Genomic DNA, 15,426 nt, shown 5'->3' on the forward strand with positions numbered 1-15,426 from the left:
AAGCTACGAGGGAAGAAACTGATAAAGATATAGACATTTTTTTTTAATATTTTAAAAAGGAAAAGAAGCACAAACATCCTGGAAGAAAGCGGAGATGGCTAATACATAAAGATGGTAAAGACCCATCGGAACCAGCACCATATTGGCCCACTTCAATTTTAAAACTATGATTATAAAGTGCTCGTCTATAATGGATAAAAGAATGGCAAAAGCAATGCCAAAATTGATAGATATGGATCAATATGCTTTTGTGCATAGAACAATGATGATCCAGAGGGAAGCAAAATGTAAAAAAATATACATCTCTGTTGTCAGTGGGTCTTGATGCAGAGAAAGCATTCAACAAAGTTAGCTGGGATTTTAGGTGTATGGCAATGGAAGCATTTGCATTCCCTGATAAAATTATAAGGTTGATTATGCAATAAATTCTGTTTGAGCAGAGGAACCACACAGGGGTATCCTCTCTCCCTTTTATTTGTGTTATATTTAAAACCATTGACAAAGAAAATAAGGGAGTCATCAAGGATATAATTGGTATGGTAGTCAGGAAAAGATGGCTTTGTTTGCAGATATTTTATACCCAGTATAAAAACAGAAAGGACATTTAATTGTTGAAACTGTCTCAAAATGTTCAAGTCTTTTCATGATCTAAAATTAATGAAGACAAAACAAAAGCACTAGCTGTAAACTATGTACCCACACATGAATTGGTTTGGCATTGCCCATATGGGGGCATGATAAAATGAAGTACGGCTTAAAAGGACTCTGTTATGGCAGTTAAGGATATGTGGAAAGAGACTAAACAAAATAGAATACAAAAACTGAGAAATCGGAAGTCAAAATGTTTTTGGTCCCCTTAGTTTTGTACATGTCAGGCATAATCTTTATCAGCCAGAGGAGAAACTGCGGATGGCAATTAATAAAGAGCTGAAGGATTTTATCGGGGGGGGGGGGGGGTTCAAGAGTTAAGTGGGATAAGCAGATTCTTCCAACTGAACAAGGTGGTTTGGAATTACCTGATTTGAAGGGGTATTTCAAGGTTCCTATACATAGCACAAGCAGGAAGCTATAATTCAAAGTGGGAAGGGATGATGATTAAACAAGGAGGGAAGCTCAAGAAACAAGGACAGACTGGGATTTGGATACAATTCCTTAAAGAGAACAGCAATAATGATACAGAATTAGAAGTTATGTACTCACCATAACGTTCCATCTGAGTAGGTGTATTCATTTGTCTGCAACCTGTGGGTTATGGATCCGATATCGGATCCGAACCGGCATGGTTTTCCAGCTATGGATCCAAGCTCTCAGCTCCTCCCCTCACCCATAATGCCCTGCTCTACCCTCATGACCTCAGATCGAGTTTGCCAAAGCAACAATACCCTAAAAAGGGTAACAAAGAATATGCAGGAAACTGAAAGGCCAGGGGGATAGGAGGGCGGGATGCTTGCAGACAAATGAATACACCTACTCAGATGGAACGTTATGGTGAGTACATAACTTCTAAATCTGAAGTAGGATATTCATTTGTCTGCAACCTGTGGGACAGAGTCCCCAGCTACCTGAATCTTGGGCGGCCATCATGGAAGGATATTCGAGCACCGGAGCCAAAGGATGCTCTACCCCTAGATGCAAGATCCAACTTATAGTGGGAAATAAACGATGAGATGAAGCCCACGTGGCTGCTGCACAAATATCATCTAGAGGAATCCTAGCCTTGAAGGCTGCCGAGGTAGATACTGACCGGGTTGAATGGGCATGAACACCCTCCGGTGCGGCCTTCCTGAAGCTTGATAAGCCAATAAAATGCACTGTGAAATCCAGCGGGACAGAGAAACTTTAGAGATTGGCTTGCCCAAATTGAATTTTGCAAAGGAAATAAACAGCTGGTCGGATTGCCTATGACCAGCTGTCCTGTTCAGATAAAATCTAAGTTGCCTGTGAACATCTAGTGAATGTAGCTTATATTCACCTTTGTTTTCATATTTAGGGAAGAAAACAGGGAGGTTAATGGATTGATTGATGTTTGCTTCAGAAGCGATTTTAGGAAGAAAGGACGGGTTGGTCCTGAGGGAGACACGGTCCGGATGAAATACCAAGTAAGGAGGTTTAGCTGATAAAGCTTGAAGTTCAGAAACTCTCTTGGCTGATGTAATGGCTACCAAAAGGCTGTCTTGTAGGACAAGAATTTGAGATCCACCGTAGCCGCTGGCTCGAAAGGAGGAGCGGTCAAGGCCTGTAGGACCAAAGAAAGGTCCCAAGGAGGAACTGCTTGTTTTATAGGGGCCTGAGAAGAAAAGTACCTTTAAGAAATATTTTACACAATTTGGCTGACATAAGAGGATTAGAGTCATGGCCAATGTGATAGTGAGAAATTGCCGCCAGTTGAACTTTGACTGTGGAACTGCTGGCACCATCGTTAAAGAGAGTGGTTAGAAAGTCAAGCACTAAAGGGAGAGGAACCGTGAAGGGATTCAGGCCTTGCCGCTCCGCCCACAAAGAGAAACGTTTCCATTTGCTTTGGTAAACCTTTCTAGTGGATGGTTTATGAGCCGCCACCAAAATAGCCTTTACAGGTGAAGAAATACCGGGAGTCCTTATCAAGAGTGGAACTGGAGCAGCCAAGCGGTCAGCTTCAGGTTGTCCAGGTTCGGAGGAGGAATGCAGGATGGATGGGATATCAGATCCGGATGGGATCTAGAATCCAAGGAGGATTCACCGAGTGAGACCTTAGGAAGGGGAACCAGATCTGTCGAGGCCAGAATGGAGCAATGAGAATCATTCTGCAACCCACCCGAGAGGCTTTCTGAAGAACTTGCAGCATCAGAGGCAAGGGTGGATAGGCATACAGAAGACCGGGTGGCCAAGCATGCACCAGAGCGTCTCTTGGGGTACCTCCGGGAGGAGGTATTAGAGCGAAAAACTGTCGCACTTGGTGTTTGAGGGAGAAGCAAAAGATCGCATGAAGGGTTCCCCACCGTGCGAATATGCGTTCCGCTACTTGACAATTGAGAGACCACTCGTAAGGGGTCAGAATGGTGCGACTGAGCTTGTCCGCTAGGATGTTGGACCGACCGGAATGCGTTGCTATTAGAAAGCGATTGGTGGAGATTGCCCATTCCCAAACTCTCATGGCCTCTCGACAAAGAGGGTAAGACCTTGTTCCCCTTGCTTGTTGATGTACCAGACAACAGACATGTTGTCCGATTGAATCGCAATTGTTCCCAAGGGAAGAAAGTCCTGAAGTGCTAGCAACGCTAAGAGCACTGCTCTCATCTCTAGAACATTGATATGCAGTAAGGTCTCTGAATCGTTCCACGTGCCTTGGACGGTCCGGCCAAAGTGCCCCCACCCGAGGCGGAGGCGTCCGTGGTCACTGTGGCGAGAGGGGGTGAAGCACAAAATGGGCGGCCTTTGTGGAGATCCGGGAGTGGAGCCACCACAAGAGGGACCGCTTGCAAGCCTTGCTGATCGCTATGGGATGATGCATGGGGAGAGCAAGGTATGACCACTGTACTAAGAGCGTCCACTGTAGAATGCATATTGAGCCTGGCAAGAGGAAGAAGTGCTATAGCCGATGCCATGGACCCTAGAGCCCTCAGGACCAACTCCGCTGGAACAGAACTTGAATGGAGAATGGCCCGCACCTGGAGCTGCAGATTTAGAACTCTGTCCGCAGTGAGGAAGGCTCGTAAACTCCTTGTGTCTAGCCTGGCCCCTATAAAATCTAAGAGCTGTGTGGGCGCCAGGTTGGACTTTTTTGTATTTATTGTGATGCCCAGAAAGGGAGCAAGATGGAGAAAGGAGTCTCGCGCCAATAGAAGTAGATGCCTTGTTGGGGCGGTAAGAAGCCAGTCGTCCAGGTAGGGAAAGACCTGCACCCCCTGAAGCCTCAGGTGGGCCGCTACCACTGCTAATACTTTGGTGAACACCCTGGGGGCTGTGGTGAGACCAAAGGGAAGGACCCGGAACTGGTAGTGACTGGCTCCCAGCCGGAAGCGGAGAAACCTCCTGGAGCGCCTGTCCATCAGGATGTGGTAGTACGCGTCCTTGAGGTCTATCGAGCACATCCAGTGATTTTCTCCCAGAAGGGGGAGAATAGATTGCAGAGTGACCATTCGGAATTTTTCTTTGGGGACTGCCAGATTCAAGAGAGAGAGGTCTAGGATTGGTCTTAGTTCCCCCGTCTTTTTTGGCACTAAAAAGAATCTGGAGTAGAACCCTGATCCGATCTGGTCTGGGGGAACGGGCTGGATGGCTCTTTTCTTTAGCAGATGGCCAATTTCTGCCAAAGCGGCCTCCCGTTGACCGGGTGGGACGAACTTTGGAAGGTGAAGGAAAGGAATGCGATATCCCCTGGATATGATTTGGAGAACCCAGCGGTCCGATGTTATGGACTCCCATGCCGCTAGGTGCCCCGAAAAACGTGCCCCGACTGCCTCCAGAGTAGAGCAGTCGGGCAACCCTCAGGGTTGCTGCGCGGGCCGTTCAGAGAAAGGTTCCCTGGACCCGAAGTTTCTGGGAGCCCCTCTGCCTCTAGGGCGGCGTCCTCCGTGTCCTCCTCTGCCACGGAAGGACTGGTTGTCCGGAGCAGGCTGGGACTGCTGCGACTTGCGGAACCACATCTTCTTCTGACCCTTTTGGTTCCTAGAATAGGGCCTCTGGGGTGCAGAGAAGCGGATCCCGACGGCAGACAGCGTCTTCCGTCCTTCGCTCTGGGTCAACGTCTCGCGAACGGTCTTGCCAAACAGAGCAGAACCATCAAAGGCGTTGCAAACGACGCTTTGAAGGGCTCAGAAAAATCGAGTGACGGAGCCAGGCCTGGCGTCTAGTGACCAGTCCTGTCCCGCAGCTCTAGCGCCCTCCGTTGCATGGGAGAGTAGCCGCATAGAAGTATTTGTAACTGACCTAAGAGTGGCCATACGGGTGGAGTGCAGAACTCTGTCCTCCTCCGAAATGGACTCAGGGGGGGATGCAGCGTATTCCTTAATAAGATCTCGCTGCATCCGAATAACATGTGCCAAATAGTTCAGCGCCTTACCGAGAAGGTCGCCGAACTGAACATCCGCTTTCCCAAGCGGTCCATCATCCGAGACTCCTTGCTCGGTGGGTGGACTGAGGGACTCTCCTGAGCCAGTTCCCTCTTTGTGGCCGCCGCCGTCAACATGGCATCTACCGGAGGCCCCTTACTCCAATGGGTCCGGTCGGATGGCGGACTAAGGATCCTATCCGGTCTTTTGGGAATTGGCTCCACGGTGTCCGGTTCCTTCCACGCCCTGGTGGTAATAAGGTCCACCAGGGGGTCGGCAGGGGGGGACACCCAAGAGGTAGACGGGCCCGTTTCAAATGCCTCCAAGAACACGGACTCGTCCGAGGAAGACTTGGGGGCAGACCACCCCCCCCTTATACGGAGCCTTTCCATGATGTCTCCAAAGGAGACATCCTCGGGGGGTGACCGTGGGGAGCCTTCCCCTTCCTCCAAGTCCGTGTCTTCAGTGAGAGACTCAGGGGAGTCAATGTGCCTCCTTTTGCACGTATGCTTGAGGGACCTCCTCTGGGGGGCTGTCAGAGGAGTCCTCGCCAGCAGCAATTTGCTCCATAGGAGCAACTTGGGGCACAGAAACGGGCTGTCCCAGGGGCCGGATGGTGGAAGCCTGGCCCAGTGCAGAGGGAGCGGGACGGAGCCGAACAAGTGCCGGGGTCCGGAGACCCTCAACAGAGCCCTCTCCACTACATCAAAAGCCGAAGGGGAGCCGACCTCGACCAAAGGATCCGACAATCGGCTCCCCCTCGGATCCGAAGAGTGGACCGGAGCCGGCGCGAGCACTCGGATCCGAGGGACAGTACGCCCGACACACGGTGCCGAAGCGAGCACTGATCCCCGGATCCGGCTCGGATCCAGGCTCCGAGAGGTCGGGTCCGACGCATTCGAGGGCAGGGTCGGATCCGAAGTACCAAGTACTATCGGCGCCGTCCCACCCCGCTCGGCTGCTCGGCTCCAGCTGCTCCGAACCCGGATAGCGGGTCGGAGAAGGAGCAATAGGCTTAAAAGGGTGTTGAGCTCCCGGAGGGGGAGGCAAGAGCACTCCCATCTGCATCTGGGCCTGGATGAACCTTCTCATCATCCGTCCAGATCAGCATCAGAAAGGCTATGGGTAGATCTCGACGAGGCTACCGAGGTAGGCCTGGAGTGCCTCCTCGATAGCCTCGACGAGATCGGGTCTCCTCCTCCTCAGGACCCGGTGAAAACACAGGGGACCGGAGCCGAGAAGGAGGAGACCGAACCGACACGGAGCCGGGAGAAGCCGCTTGGCTGGCGGGGCCGAAACAGAGGTCTCGGCCCGCCAGGTGCTTCTCCTCCGTCCTTTAGCAGCATCCCTCTCCTCTCCAGAAGCGGGAGGTTGAGTCCCAGGAGCAGGAGGGTGCCACAGGGGAACAACTGTAGCCACAGTAGTCCCGAAGGAGCGGAGGCGGAGCCGAGTCTGGCGGTAAAGACCCGCCAAGACAAGCTTGGACCTCCGCTCCTCAGTGCCCTGGGGTTGAACCCTGCACATATGGAACAGCCAGATGTGAGGTGTTCAACCCCGAGACACTTAACACACCGAGTGTGGCCATCAGCCGGTGAGAGCTTATGGCCACACTCGGAGCATTTAGAAAAGATAGATTTTGGCTGATCAGCCATAATCTACAAGCTACTAAAGTAACTTAAAAGTAACTTAAAAGACACATAGGCCTACACACACACTCTACGGAACAGCGAGGGGAGGGAAAAAAATTACTTAATTTAACTCAAACTACAACTATTAATGAGGGAAACCTAATCTTTCACACAAAAATACACAAAAAATTTAAAACTTTCTGTTTTAACAGGTAAAAATACAAGCACTTAGCTGAGAGCAAAGAACCCAAATCCAGTCACCAGCGCGGCAAACGAGATCTGAGGTCATGAGGGTAGAGCAGGGCATTATGGGTGAGGGGAGGAGCTGAGAGCTTGGATCCATTAGCTGGAAAACCATGCCGGTTCGGATCCGATATCGGATCCATAACCCACAGGTTGCAGACAAATGAATATCCTACTTCAGATCATTATACTCACAAAATAGCAGAATGTATTCCAAGCAAGCCAACACGAGAAAGAAGGAAGCTTCTGCTGATCGGAGTGACAGCAATTAGGGATACATACAAAAGGCATGAGAGGGCTAACATTTACTGGATAAAATTTGCAAAGGAGTCAAGATACTGGGAGCAAATAATTATCGAGGGAAAGGTAACAGAATAGAAAGAGGCCAAGAATTTGTTTGGACTGCAGGCTACAGATTGACATTAATCCTTGATAGGAAAGGGAGAATATAGGCAAAGAGAAAAGTAGGGGAATCCTAAGTAAAGTCCAGCACTGGTGGAATTTTTATTAGGATCTAGAACACAATCTGCTGTTAAAAAAGGATTAGTACAGTATATAAAATATTGCATGATAACTATAAGAATCAATCAAAGAAGGTTAGAAAGGATTGGGAAAAGAGCTTGCATAAGCAATTCAGAGAGAAACAATAGGGGTATATGTAGGACTCCCAAATATGCAACAAAGTCTAGTATATTTAGTATCTTTGCTTGAAGTGTTTACATAGGAATTTTTATAACAAAATTAGACACCTAAGAATTCTTCCTCAGGTAGATAAATGTTGGAGGTGTGACAGGGAAGAAAGTAGTAATTGGTAATATTTACATGCACAACACAAGTTTAAAACGTTGTGGTCACTATATAATACTCTCCTTAAACAGCATACTCTCAATCTCTCACTGAAATGACACAGCAATTTTTATACACAAGTGCTGCGTATAAAACCCAGTAAGCTGTATGGGAGCTTTCTTTAGTAACTTCCAAGAAAGTAACTACTGTCTGTGTATAAATGTAAATTGAAATGTAACTACTGCATGTTTAACTGAAACTTAGTATAATGTAATGTAAGCAAATGGAGCTTTTCTCCCTGGGCCTCCTCTGAAAAATGGGTATTACCCAGTCAGACTTTCCTAGTAAACAAAGACAAATAAATATTTTTGGGGAGTGTAAATGAGTTGGCAGACTTTAAAAATTCCCTGATCTATCAGAAATACTGGGTGAGCAAAGTGGTATAAGTAAGTGATATACCTTTGAGCTACGATACTGAACTGTAATCGTCTAGACACAGTAAAGTCTTGCCTAGTCTACTTATGATGGCTGCCAAAAAACAATTATAAAATGAAAATCAAGGCCTAAACCAACTGCACTAGAAGTAATACACAGCAACATAAACACAACTACTGGGATCGTTAGAAAGGGGGAGGAGCACATTACACCAAAAAACAATTAGAAAATGAAAATCAAGGCCTAAACCAACTGCACTAGAAGTAATACACAGCAACATAAATACAACAACTGCAACTGGGATAGTTAGAAAGGGGGAGGAGCACATTACACCAAAAACCAATTAGAAAATGAAAATCAAGGCCTAAACCAACTGCACTAGAAGTAATACACAGCGACATAAATACAACTACTGCAACTGGGATCATTAGAAAAGGGTAGGAGCACATTACATACACAAAATGGGAATTATGGCAACAAATGCAGAATAAGGACTTGGAGGAGGAATAAGATTTAAAAGAAAGCAGATTTGAATGAGCTATGCAGTGCTTCTTCAGAATAACATTCACCATTATACAACACTGCTGACTGCCTACAGAGAGACAGAGATGCTCAGTCAATTATGCCAGCAAAGGCCATTACTACACCACACACTGGTTACAGTCTTACAGTCAAAGGAGAAAATTACAAATCACTGTAACATACTCATGCAGTGTCATCCTTATCCATAAAAATGAATTGTACACACGTCTAGACCTTGTGAGAAAATGCAACCAGAGTTAACTGTTCTTCAAATGAAAAAAATACTGCAACTGTGTAGCCTACTGTTCTGGTGCCATATCTGTCATTAAGTACCCCCAGAAACCTACATGTAATACAAAACACAACAATTCCATTAACACATACAATCAGTACATACCAAGGTGACTTATCTAGCACGTCCTATAAATAGAGATGAGTACAATTCAAACTTAAAAGATGTCAACGCCAGGATACAAAGTAATTTCCCCAATATGTTTGCTTGCTGTCTGTGAGAAACAAGTCATGTATAAAAGTTTCAAAGCCTACCTTATACACTTCTCCAAAGGAGCCTCGCCCTAATCTGCAGATCTTTTGAAAACACTGCTCAAAAAACAGATCTTCTTTACTCTCATCATAGAGGTGACTCTGCAAGACACTGTTATCGCAATTTTTGAATGAAACACTCTGGGGACGTGGCTGGCTCCAAGACTGGTGCCGGTTTGGGAAAAGGCGGCTCACCGGCAGTGAACTCTTGACTGGTGGTCGAGGAGGAAGACTGTAACACAATGATCTACCACGTTTCTTCAAGGAAAAGCTCTGTTCTGCCTCTTTAAAGAAGGCTGGGGCTGGGATTGGAGTTCTGCTGAGTTGAGAATCTCCCATAATGTCGGTTGGAAGTGGCATGGCAGACCACAGAAGTTACCTGTTACGGAATCCGTAGGTAGCCGCTTCAGTAACGGCCATCGTCAGTCAGAATCCAAAAAAAATCACCACACAACTCGAAGTCTGGAAAAGTAAAAGAAAGAATGTTTAGATTTTCTCCACTCTCTGTAATGAGACCTCCACCCCCACTACAGCTATCCATTAAGGAGTGCAACTGATGCAATTCTGATCAATGACTTGCATGACTTAAGCAGCAACATCCCCCCCCCCAACTTAAATGGTAAGGATGTACCATGGTACACAACATCATAAGGCAGCCAATTAAGTGCTGCACTTGGTAATGCACAAATTATATTGAGGGATTTCTTCTAAATGAATGAATATATTAAGCTGCACTATTTCAAAACGTTTTAAGGAGTAGGGAAACAGCTGGCTAAAAGCAATATCTGGGTGATAACGGTTTCCCCTCATGTTAGTGTTCAACAAAGTACTATTAATATTGTACAAAAAAGAGTGATGCATTTTTCAAGTAACTGAACAAGGCAGTCCACATTTTCTCCTTAAAGAAAAAACAGTAACATGCTTCTTACTACACCCCCCCACACCACTGTTAATCTGACAAAGTATTTTGTGCAAGGTTACACTGGCAGTTTGAGTAAACAAGCACAATTTAAAGGACAGGAGTCATATTTCACTGAAAACCAAACCCCCGAACATAAAACAGCTGAAAGGTCTCCTTCATGCTTAAATGTGATAAGGGCATATGCAGAGGTACTTAAAAGCATCAGCGAGGTACTCAGAAATACAAATGTCACTCTAGCAAACATTACAGTGCCATTATCTAAGGCTTCCAGTTACTGAAATGTACAATGAATGAACAGAGCAACACCACCCTCTCCCCCATCCAACAAAGATTTTATGAATAAAAGTCAGACTTGTCATCCTAAGTACTGCTCTCCTATATTTTCATTTAAGCAAGCAGATACAGACAGACACGCACAACAGGTGACAAGATGATGTCAAGACTTATTACGAACAAAAATGCAGCAAGTACTACAGCTGTTCACTATGCTAACAAGCGGAATAGCTAAAGCAAATATATTACAGGCAATAGTTTTAAAAAAGCTTATGTCGATAGAAAAGGCAACTTTTGGAATACAGAGAGCATACTGACTCCTCCATTTTTATGTCCGAATTTAGAATGCGATTGGAAGACACTCTCATTGGTTCTTAATGTACTTGTTTAAACTAAACTAGTGTGATGTCATTTTATTTTATACTACTTACTGAAAATGCTTTTTTGTGTTTGTTCTATCCTTCCTAGAAAGCATAAGCCAAGTACACAGTGGACCAACAAGTATATTTTACTGCTGGAAGGGAGTCGTAACTAAACCAAATACATGATTTTTTTTTTTAAACTTTTGGTGTAGTTGGGGGGAAAAGATATTCATATAAAACTACAGACTGAAGACAGAGAGTAATGCAGAAATTAGCCAACCAGGTAAAACACTTCATACCACATCTAAAACCCACATACTTGCCATGACAATAGATATGGAAAATTAGGTCCTCTCTCTTTAATGCAGGACTAAGCCTAACAAACAAGCATTTGGACCACATGGTAAGTAAAACCCACAGGCTACCAAACATCTTCCCTTATCCCATAATGCTTTCAGTGCCTCACCTCTCCAGATCTGAACTATAATGCACAAAGGCATCAATATCCTACAAAAATGACAGATTCAATATCAACTACACCCAAGGCAGAGGAAGGTGGAAGGTAGTAAAAGGAGATATGTTCTTCCAGCACTAATGTTGAATTAATCATTTTCTTATCTGGTAACAGAAGAACAAAGTCCATCTACAGAAAAGAACAGCACAGAATACTTAGCACATTGTCTTGGACAGCACCCCCCCCCCCCCCCATTGCAAAGGCCTCAAAGGAAGATCTGCATCTGGACGTCACAGCTTAAAGGCACCAACACTATTTCAAGTTATTCCTGCAAAAACACCACCCATAGCTACATTTCTGAAAAAGCCTGTGGGCACAGCAACTGCTCTACTTGAAGAAGATATGGGGTTCTGAAGCAACAGGCTTTTATATTTGTTGTAGCACAACTGAATGTAGAGAGCCATTCTTCCAGAATAACTTTAGAAACTGCCCATCAACAATTTCCACAAGCACAGTTCTAATACACACCACTTCCAATCCAAAATGTATAAAATGTATAAAAGCGGAGGTTATGAGCTTCAGTACTTCTGAATTCATACTCCCGCTGTCATCCCATCATTCTTCCCAGGGACTTTCTGGGGCCTCTGATCAGATCACTGCTACAGAAGTGCCTAAACAATGTTTGGTACTGTATTTCTGATAAAGTTCTGCTGTTCAACTCTGCTGTTCTGAAAAATGCTTTTACACTTTAAACCTGCTTTTTAACTATTATTGCTGTTAAATTGCACGTGTTTACTGAGGCTGCATCCAGAGCCAGACAGAACAGTATATTTATTAAAATGCAGTACAGTACTCTGCAATAATCTATTAGGACTGTATCACTAACTGTGCATTATTCTTAGTTTGAATTTATCAGTGTCTCCTTGGACTTTTGCCACGGCCATTTTCTCTGATTTCCTGCACTCTCTTTGGCTTCTAACCTTAATCGGTTTATTTTTGCAATCTGAGTGGCCCCAGACAGTGTTTTTACATTAGAAAGACTTTAGTCTGCTCTAGTGGCAATAGAGAGGGGCCAGGTCACTTCTGAGGTGGGATTCACAGTTTGAAACCTCCACGTCTGTTTCCTATTGGCCAGAGGGAGAACTTGTTTGTTTATGCTTTGTCTCTGCCTGTATAAAGCTGCTCATTGCACAATAGCAGTTAGCAGTGCCCTTAGTAGATGCAGGCACCAAAAATTGTAATTATTCCAAAAAAAACTACCTCTACACTCTCCTCAGTAACCAGCTACACACCCCTCGACTAGATCTTAGGCAGTCTTATTAGCAATAGCCAACTAACTGTGGGCCTCCCTCTTACAACCCTCCGGTAGAATAAGCAACAGGAATTCAAAGCCATGGACATGCACTTTCCTGTTATATCAGCAGCTGGTCTGGTGAGTATAGGCATCCAGAGGCAATGTGGCAATTGCCTCATATACACTGAGCCCATATAAATCTCAAACAAATGTATACAGAGATGCTAGAGATGAAATACACCATCACTGGAGGAAAAGCTCTTGCATACAAGTGCTTACATTAGCAAACAGGTAGTCAGTGTCATATACATTCACCTCACAAGTGACCAGACAAAAAACCATATATAAATGTAGTCTCCTTAAACCAAAGATGCCAGAGACCCTATAAACATGCACACAAAGTGCCTTCAGAAACCTCAAGAGCACTCTACAAACACATCCAACAAGACATGTACTGCCAAAACTTGTTTTCTCGCCTTTCTAAGCTAGTACAGTCCAGTTTTCAGGTTAGTGCTGAATTCAGGGCTGTGTTACAAGTTTCTGTGTTTGCCCATACCTTACTTGGATAGAAGGAAGTTTCTCTGTTCACTGTGTGAGAGGGAGCTTTGAGCAGCCTATCTGTCCCTGGAGAAGTGGTTTCAGCCCAGAAAGTTGTAGTTTATTGGCCATTTTGGGCTAATTTCCATCTCTTTCATTTCCCTGCTATAAAACCTGGTTTTGCGTGCCGGGTAGCTAGGGTATAACTATTCCTGGATCCACAAATTCTACTCTTCAATTTTTCCCTTGGAACTACACAAACTTTCAACTTAAGCACTCAAACCATTCACCTTTCATACCGGCACTTGCTCAAAACTCATAGCAAGCACTAATAAACCTTAGCACTAGACCCCCCCCCCATACTGTAGAGAAGGACAAGGCTCTCTATTCAACCTTTCCAGCCAATCAGTAAAACAGTTCACTGTACCTATCCATGCATACCCAAAGGGCAGTTTCAGGTGTATTCTCCAGTCCAACTAGTGAATCTGGACATTTTGAGGCAATGTTACAATTGCCTCATGTACACATACGACCCACTCCTCCTTCCACCAAACACTAATACATGCGAGAGATGCAATTATACACCCAAACTGGAGGCTAAGCTCTCTCAACCCAAGACTGGATCAGACAGTCAAGAGGAGAAGGGAATTACTTGCATCACACCACCAGTCTCACATAGACCTATGAAACCAGCACCAGCAAAAAACACACATACACACGAAAACAAACACAGAGGCTCTAAAATAAAAATTTGCAGAAGCAACAGAGACCTTCAAAGCAGACATCCAAGCAACCTCCACCCCCAACACAAACCATGAAACACATACTTCACAAAACCAGTGTGCCACAATCACAGCCCTCAAGGCAAAATAACATATCCAACACACTAGTAATAGGCAACTCTATAGTCAGGCACACTGACGTCCCACTCACTAGGCTGAAAAAGAAGGTTACTGTTAGCTGTCTGTCAGGTGCCAGGATTTGCCACATAACACAAGCACTCAGGTCACTCCAGAACAAGTACAAATACGACTCTCGTCATTGTCCATGTTGGTGTGAATGACCTGAGCCGTACCTCCCTGGACTACATGAAAAGAGACATGGAGGAGCTCTCTGATCACGTAGCCCAGGCCGGTATGAATTTAAACTGTAGCTTGCTACAGATCACCCACCATGTCCCAGGACCCCCATTCCGCATTTCTGGAAACACTGGGAAACAGAGGTCCTACTAAACACCCTAATATTGGGCGATTTCAATTACCCTAACATTAACTGGAACAATTACTCAAGTACCAACTCCATTGCCCAACATTTCCTAGAATTTATAAACTCAAACACCCAGGATCAACTGGTCAACACTCCTACCAGAGGTGACAACATATTGGACCTGGTCATCACCAAAATGGGCGACCGGTGTTCCACACCGGAGGTCAACTCCTCGCGGGTTAGATCGGACCATAAACAAATCACTTTGGATATCCACATTCCGCCCCCACTCCCGGACAAGGAAACCACTGTGAAAAACTTTTCAAAAGCAAACTTCAGGTTACTTAAGACCCAAGTGGAAAGTTTCAAAGCCCGCATGCTAAAGGATAACGCTGTCCAAACAGTAGAATCATTTACTAATGCATTCTATGGGCACCTACAAGAATGCATGGATCGTGCTATTCCAAGCAAAACAAAGACTCACTCCTCCCAAGAAAAGAAAACCAGTCTGGTGGACCCCTGCCCTAAACAAACTATACAATAGGAGGAGGAAACTAGTACAGAAGAGAGTAAAAGCCCAAGAAGGGAAAACATCCCTGATCAGTATCAGCAAAAAACTACAATCCCTCATAAAATCATCCAATGCGAGCTTCAAAAGAAAAATTGCCAAGGACTCCAAAGATAACCACAAGGCATTCTTCAGCTATGTGAAGAATCTAAGTGGCAATGCTCAGATCTGCTCGGAGTTAGTGCAAAATGGCACAAAATACACTGAACTTACCCCCCCTCTCACCCCCAAAAGGGCCCATAACCATACCAGAAGAATGTAGAGTCCCTGAAATCAAAGACCCTCAGGTTAAAACAGTCCTCTCCAAAGCCAAAAACACAGCATCAATGGGAGCGGACGGTGTCCCAGGCTGCGTCCTACACGAGCTCCAAGATGAACTAACCCCTCACCTAAACACACTGTTCAAACTCAGAGACCCCGGGAACTATCGCCCTATAAGCCTGACAAGCTTGGCCTGCAAGGCTATGGAAAGCATCATCATGGATCTCATTAATAGAGACATTGGGAACCTCCAAACACTGGACCCTACCCAGTTCGGCTTTAAGGGCAGATCATGCCTCCTTAACCTGGTGGACTTCTTTGAGACAGTTACCAAGGCTATAGACGAGGGAAAGGTGATACAC

At 45.3% G+C, this 15,426-nt stretch overlaps 1 protein-coding gene across 3 annotated transcripts in view; it reads right to left on the reverse strand.

Annotated features, from left to right (window-relative positions):
- Positions 1-15,426, reverse strand: part of PKMYT1 (protein kinase, membrane associated tyrosine/threonine 1) — a 901,925-nt gene that overhangs the window by 850,274 nt on the left and 36,225 nt on the right. For all 3 annotated transcript variants that reach the window (XM_044086665.1, XM_044086666.1, XM_044086664.1), the window contains exon 2: positions 9,191-9,649. In XM_044086665.1, coding sequence (XP_043942600.1) covers positions 9,191-9,547 — 357 coding nt within the window. In that variant the 5' untranslated portion in view covers positions 9,548-9,649. The remainder of the gene's footprint in view (positions 1-9,190; positions 9,650-15,426) is intronic.

The sequence above is a fragment of the Protopterus annectens genome, chromosome 10.part0 (genome assembly GCF_019279795.1).
Source record: "Protopterus annectens isolate FY-2018-M chromosome 10.part0, PAN1.0, whole genome shotgun sequence".
NCBI classification, from domain to species: Eukaryota; Metazoa; Chordata; order Ceratodontiformes; family Protopteridae; genus Protopterus; species Protopterus annectens.